This window comes from Pinus tabuliformis, chromosome 8 (genome assembly GCF_031772625.1).
Source record: "Pinus tabuliformis cultivar Carrire ecotype Pingquan chromosome 8, CPIR1, whole genome shotgun sequence".
In the NCBI taxonomy this organism is placed as follows: domain Eukaryota; kingdom Viridiplantae; phylum Streptophyta; class Pinopsida; order Pinales; family Pinaceae; genus Pinus; species Pinus tabuliformis.
The window spans coordinates 2,074,803,168-2,074,810,478 of NC_142294.1; the positions used below are offsets into that span (position 1 = coordinate 2,074,803,168).

A 7,311-nucleotide genomic window follows, 5' to 3' on the forward strand; every position below is an offset into this window, starting at 1 on the left:
TGGGCGACGCTGGTGGCTTCCCCTTCTCCGGACTGGGCGAGTCGAGCCAGATGACGAACTCATCGCCATTCTGAAGCTGCCCTTCCGAGCCAGGCTGAATGGAGTCATGGCCCTCTTCCTTGCCCAAAGCACAACTGAAAGGCGGCATAATTTCTTGCACTGACGCGGCTTGAGCCGAGCCCTCTTGAGCCAGGACTTGCTGAGGCTGGACCTTCTGCGTCATGGTATCCTGGGGACGGGGAGTACGATATACCATGCCATTCATGTCCCCCAGGAGTATGTCGCTGCCCTGGATGCTTGCAGAAGCAGGGGAGGACGAGGAGGGATCTCCAGGTGCCTCCTCCGAGAGATAGACCGAGAAATTGACAATCACATCTGACCGAATGAGTCTGCTGGGAATTCTGAGGCGGAATGTCTGGTATGTATCCTGCAAAACCAGAAACTCCTGCTCAGAACTGGAGGACGAGGGAGGCAGAGCAGCCATAGGAGCAATTGGCTTCGGCTCTTCAACTTCATTAGCAATCTGAATTCCTGATCTTCCGCCTCGTCGAGGCACCCCTCTGCTACACGACATGTCTCCTAACGCAAGGGCTTTGAAGCACTGTTCGACCACCTTGATTCGGCACGCCAGAGTATCCCCTTGCCAATTTCTAGCATCGAATGGCTTGCTCTGTTCATGAAATGTCTGGGCATTCCCATTATATAGCGAATTCGCAGTAATCACCGCAGGCAGAGGGCGAGGATCCATCATCCTTGAGCGCATCGAGTCCAGAGCTGCCTCGCTTGGCTTGAATGCGCCGTCCCTCCGGTTCTGAACTAACTTGCCATCACCTGCCAGGAGCATTGATTTATAACCTTCATCCATCGCTTGTGCATACCTATCTGTCCTCTCAGCCTCATCACAAGTGTTGAAGCGAGCGCCTGGCTTAATTGCACGTAATGACACCCGCATCCGGGTGCAGATCCTCTATTCGAGATTTGTCCTGAGAGATCATCTCTCTCAGCTGATCCCTTTGATCTCTGGAAGGTAGGCTGTCTAGTGCTCCTTCAAAGTGGTTGTCTTTTGCCTCCACTCCAAGGTTGGCTAGTAGATCAGCCAGCTTATTCCCTTCTCTTCTGGTGTGCTTAAATGTAATAGCTTGGTTCTGAGAGAGCCAGTGATTGATCAGCTCCAACCTGTGAGCCATCCTCCAACTGCTACTAACTTTATGAATTGGAGAGCCATTTTGAAGCTTTATGGCCATTCTGATTAAGATCTGCGAGTCTCCTTCTATGATGAGGGGAAATAGATTTTTCCTATGTGCTATTTTGAGTCCTCTCCATAGACCTTCCAATTCCGCTGAGTTATTAGTGTCCCAGCCTATCGAACCCATGAAGATTTCTAGAGGATTGCCATCATGATCCCTGAATACTCCTCCATAACCTGCTTGTCCTGGGTTTCCTTTGGAGGCCCCGTCGAAATTTAGTTGGATCATGTCGACCGGAGGTGGAGTCCAGGATCTTGCTTCCTGATTGAGGCGAAAGGGGTTTCGGCTGATGTTTGAGTTACAGTTTATCCGCATTTGCCAATTGTCCCAGACCGCTTTTTCTTTTGGCAGAGTAGGAAAGTCTTCAGGATGCCAATCTTTGAGTGAAAGAGTCTCCATTATGTTTTGATGAAAAGTATTCCACAATTTGTCTGGCTGCATTGATTTATCTTTGAAAATTCTCCGATTGCGCTCTTTCCAAAGATTCCACATCAGTAGACCTGGAATGAGTTGCCACAATGCTGTGAGAAGAGTGCTTTGAAAAGGGGTTTGGCCTCCTTTGTTAATGGTTCCTTTGAGGTTGTTCTGTTCTCTTCTTTCAATTTGACAACGGAAAGCAATCTTTTCCCACAGTTTCTTTCCAACTGAACAGTTCTGCATGAGATTTATTGCTGTTTCTTCCTCCTGTCTACACATGTGACATATGGATGGTCCTGCGAAACTTCTTTTTCTAAGGTTGTCCCATGTTAAGATTCTGTTGTGACAGAGGAGCCAAAGAAAAGTGGAAACTTTTGGCTAATTGGCTTTGTGCCATACTTTTTCCCATAAGCTGCTTTTATTTATCTGCCCTTGTATGATGATATTGTAAGCCTCCTTGGTGGTGAAAATTCCTTTTTCTCCATAGCCCCATCTTAAGATGTCCGGTTCTTCTGAAATGTTTATTTGCCTCTTTTGAAATTCTGCTTCTAGTTTTTGCTGAGCAGGTCTTGAGCTGTGCGGTATGAGCTGGTAGACATCTTTCCATTTACGGTGATCCTGTTCAGCGTCGTCGGTCCAGAAGTGCTTGACTTTTGCCTGCTGATCTGTCTCCCCATCATCAGGTGGGAATTCTTGGAGAACATCTTTGATTTTTGGCAGCTGCTGCCAGGAATCTTCCCAGAACCGTTCTGTGCCTCCGTTCTTTATCTCCCAGAAGCAGTGTTCTTGAATGAGAGATCTGTGTTGTATGGCTACGTTCCAGATTGCTGATCCAGCACTTGTCTCAGTCATGCACAGTCGTTCTTCCATTGGGTAGTTGCTAGCATACTTGGCTGTCCAGAGGGATGCCCATGGATTGCTAGGATAGGCCAACCACCGCCACCAAATCTTGGCTCCCATCGCTTTGTTACTATGCTCAGGATCTCTGAGGCCTATGCCTCCTGCATGTTTGGGCAAACAGACTTTCTCCCATTTGAGTAGCGCCCATTTTCGATTTTGTCCTGAGCCTCCCCACAGAAAATTACGTTGAAGGTTCTTGATTTCTTTGAGAACCCATTTGGGTGCAGCAAGAATGGAGAAGAGATAAAGCGGCATGGAGTTAAGAACAACTTTGATGAGAACTATTCTGCTGGCCATATTCAGCGCTCTATGAGTCCATAGGAATAGGCGGGCCTCTAACTTTTCTAACAGCAGCTTCCAGGAGGAATGTTTGAGAGCGGAACTCATAAGAGGGGCACCTAAGTATTTGGAAGGCAGAGAGGCTGAGGTGAAGCCCAGAATACGCTCAATGGCTCTTTGAGTAGGAACAGGGGTATTGAAGAAGAAGATCTGAGATTTGACACGGTTTATGAGTGCACCAGAAGCGTCAGAGAAAGTGGATAGTATGGACTTAACAAGACGAGCTTCCTGGACCGAAGGGTGAGCAAATAGCATGTTGTCATCGACAAATTGCTGGTGGGTATGGGTCGGGGAATTGTGAAAAGAGAGCCCTTTTAACCGCCCATCTAGCTTGGCCGCCGTGATACTTCTACCCAAACCTTCAGCCATGATGACAAAAAGAAAGGGAGATAAGGGATCTCCCTACCTTATGCCTCTGGAGGGTCTAAATGTGGCCGAAGGGGAGCCATTGATTAACATTGAGAAAAAAGCTGAGGATATGAGACTGATAATCCATCTAACCCATGAGTGAGCAAAGCCAAAAGCTATTAGAATTTTTTGGATGTAGACCCAGCTGAGGTTGTCAAAAGCTTTAGAAAGATCTAGTTTGAGTAACATACCTGGCTTTTTGGTCAGCTTTAGGGAGTGAATTAGTTCATGCGTGAGAATAATTCCGTCCGTTATTTGGCGCCCTTCAACATATCCCGATTGTTCAGGCGAGATGATGAGAGGAAGGATCTTTTTGAGCCTGGTAGCAATGACTTTAGAAACTATCTTATATATCATGTTGCATAGGGCAATAGGTCTGTATTTGTCCGGGGTGTTGGCATCTTCTCCTTTAGGCACTAGGGCAATGAAAGTGGCATTTAAACCCGGGTACATCCATCTGAGCTCTCTGGACTCCTCCACTACCTGCCAAACTTCGTTTTTTATCAGGTCCCAGAATTTGTGAAAGAAATTTGCTGTAAATCCGTCCGGCCCTGGCGCTTTTCCTTCCTTCATGTGCTGCACAGCCTCTTCCACTTCCTGCAGATTGATGGGTTTGATCAGTAAACTGTTGTGCTCCTCCGTTATGATCTTGGGTATATTCTGGGTAATTTGATTGATAGCGGGCAATCTGTTTAAGTCGGGCTCCTGGTGGGCATTTTTGAAATAGTTTATGAATTCCTTTTCAATGCCCTCATGTGTTTCAATCTTCTCTCCCTACTCATTATTAACATGAGTGATTTGGTTTATCATCCTTCGCTGAACAGTGGATTTATGGAAAAATTTTGTATTCTTCTCCCCGCTTTTCAGCCATCGAATTCTTGATTTCTGCCGCCATAGAATCTCCTCCTGCTTGGCTCTTTCTAATATTTTGGATTCAATGACTTGTTCCTTCGTGGAGAGATCCTCTGTTCGCCCTCCATCAATGATGGATTGTTGTACCTTCTTCATTTCAGCATTGAGCCGAGCTTGGTCGTCAAAGATGTTGCCAAAAACTTTGTGGTTCCATTGTTTGATGGTCCTTTTGAGAAATTTGAGTTTTTGTTGGAATCGAGCCTTTTTTGCTCCTTCGAACGGATTGAAGTTTGTCCAAGTTGATCTGATGAGCTTATCAAATTCTGGGTGGGAGAGCCAAAATTCCTCAAAACGAAAAGGGCGTCTGAGATTTTTACCTGGTCTATTCCATTGGAGCTCAATGGGCCAATGGTCCGAGCTGGAGAAAGGGAGAATAGAAGCTGTGAATTCCCCTCCGACATGAATAGCATTATCTGATATCAGAAAGCGGTCAAGGCGTGAGGCTATTTGTTGCACTCCTACACGCTTATTTGTCCAGGTAAAGATGCCGTTGCTGGTTGGGATATCCATTAACCAGTTGCTGTTGATGAACTCTTTTAAAAGGCTGTCCTCATTATTGGTGTTGCTTCTGCCTCCTTTCTTTTCTTCCATACTGGCTATCATGTTGTAATCACCTCCAGATATCCAAAGAGGGAATGGTCTGTCACTATTGAGCTCTGACAAAGAGTTCAAGAGTTGGCTTTTTTGAACTGTATCCTGTGGGAAATAAACATTGGTCAGCAGTCCGTTAGCATTTGTGCCTGTGAGGTGGAATGTGGCTTGGATGAAGTTCTTATTAGCTTGAATGTTGTTGAGTTGGATGATGCGGGCATCCCAGAGTATGGCTGAGCCTCCCGAGGCGCCTTGTGCATCTACCGCTGTGACTAGCCCCCCCGGCCAGGCCTTTTCAGCTATTCTTTCCAAAACTGTGGAACTACACTTCGTCTCCTGCAAAAAGAGAATACTGGATTTTTCTTGCTTCAACATATTTTTTAGGATTCTGCCTTTCCTAGGGCCATTAAGCCCTCTAATATTCCAAGAAATTAACTTCATTGAGAAGGGTGGGGGTTTACATTGAAGTATTTAGTCAGTTTGGCATATCGCCCTGACTCCACCAGTATTTCTCCTATTTTGATTGTTCTTTCTAGGGTTGATTTCCTTCCCCTTTTCTTGCTGTCCTTGGAGATGAACTTGCCGTCCCAAGGGCTTCCAATCTGAACCCCTAGCGAGTATTTCTTCTGTGCTCTGGTTAATACTTCTACTAGGTTGTCGACTTCCCTTTCAGGTATTTTTTCGAAGTTCTTGGTGCGACAAGCTTGTTCCAGGCCCAAGATGTCCAACTCCCCTATGTCCAGGGGTTCCTGGTCTTCCTCCATTATTTGGGGCGATTGATGAAGATCCTCGGTTTCAACTGTGGGTGTTTCGGATGGCTGTGGAAACTCCATATCCATTTTTTCAGGTTGCTTTGACATATTTTTGCTCTGCATTATCATGTTCTCTTGGCTTGTCGTTTTCTGTCCTCCTTGGGTGGATGTTTTTCCTTGTTGCTTTGGATGGTTAGCTTCGTCTTTCTCCTGTTCCTCGTCCGAACCCTGCTCATCATTTGTGTGCAGTACTTCATATCTGTTACTCATTTTGGGCGCTGCTTTGCTGCTGGGATGGGCCTTGGGGTTGCTGGGGGCTTTTTTATTTCCTCTTCTTCTGTTGACTACCTTGGTGAATCCATCAGGTGTGTTATTGTCAGATCTGTCTGGAGAGGAGGGTATCTTGTTCAGAGGGCAGTCCCTATAGAGGTGTCCTATATCATGACACTTCCTACACCTAAATGGGACTTGTTCATAATCTATGACTTGAACCCATTCAGAGTCTTCATGAAAGAAGCTTACCGTGTCTGGCAGTGGCTGTTTGAGGTCCATGTAAACGCAGATCCGAGCATAGGAGGTGTGTTTGTAGAGCTTGGTTTCTTCTGCTACCCGTAAAAATTTACCAATAGCATTTCCTATCTCTTGTAGGGACTTTTCCTCCCAATATTCCCATGGCAACGAGTAAAGCCTTATCCACACTGGCGCGCAGCTCAAATCTTCTGTATCTGGATTAAATCTTTCCACCCAACCTTTGAGGAATAGGCCCGCCGAGTTAAAAAAATAAGGACCTCCCTCCAAGATTCGAGTTCGATCTTCCAAGCAGTTAAAAACTGCAGTAAAGAAGCCTTTGGCTCCTAGGTGCAGAGATATGTCTCCTTGTGGACGCCATTTGGTGCTAATCCAAGTTCTCAGAGCTCTTTCTGTAGGCCAGATTCCTATAAACTTTCCAATCAGTGCATGATCTCTCATGTACTGTATTCGGGCATTGATTCTTTCACTTGGGAAGTACACCTGTGGTCTATTGGTAGCAACAGGTTTGCAAGTTGATGAGCTTGCCTTATTTCTATTCTCGGTTTCAAGATTCTTACCTTTTTGGTTGAATTTGTCCCTTGTGCTGCCGCTGGCGCCTTGTTCAATCTCCCAGTCTTCTGTTGGCCGTGCGCTATTACCCGGAGACGGGGGAGGCTCCTGGCCCTCCCCCTGGGGGGGAATCATTTGATCCTGCCCGGATAGATGCGGCTTTCTGCACCCTGCGCCGCCTTACACAGTCACGGACGCCTGGTTCGACAGGCCTGCCGTCTGCAGGGGACTGCCAAACCCTAGAACCGTGTTCGCTTCTCGGTGTTCATCGCTCCCGTTTTTTCAGTTGGTTCGAAAAAAAATCTGGTCTCCGAGGATTACCATTTGGCACTTTTGTACGATGGAGCCATTTATTTATGTTTGATATATGAATAACTTATTATGCGATATGCTGTTCACAACTGTTTTGCCTAACTTTTTATGCAAAGTGGTTTATCTTAATTGATTTCCATTCTTATGATAGCTGAATGATCTTTATTACCAGTTATTGTTTGAAATCTTTTTAGATCGCATAATAGAAGAAATACACCCCGGGTTAGCATAGATTAGATGTGCTGTTTTTCATTAGATTACAATAGCATAAAGTTAGTTTAAAAATTTGAATTAGATTAGCTTTAAGTATCCTTAAATCAGCAATATCCAATTCTGCACACACACACCCTTAG

General features: G+C 45.7%; 1 protein-coding gene across 1 annotated transcript; it reads right to left on the reverse strand.

The window, feature by feature from the left end:
• Positions 1-2,042: 2,042 nt before the first annotated feature.
• LOC149244806 (uncharacterized) lies at positions 2,043-6,781 on the reverse strand. Its single transcript, XM_089371644.1, has 4 exons — positions 5,276-6,781; positions 4,311-5,150; positions 3,503-4,085; positions 2,043-3,262 (listed from the first exon to the last, which is right to left on the reverse strand). The coding sequence occupies exons 1-4, from the start codon at positions 6,779-6,781 to the stop codon at positions 2,043-2,045; spliced, it is 4,149 nt and encodes a 1,382-aa protein (XP_089227770.1).
• Positions 6,782-7,311: the final 530 nt, after the last annotated feature.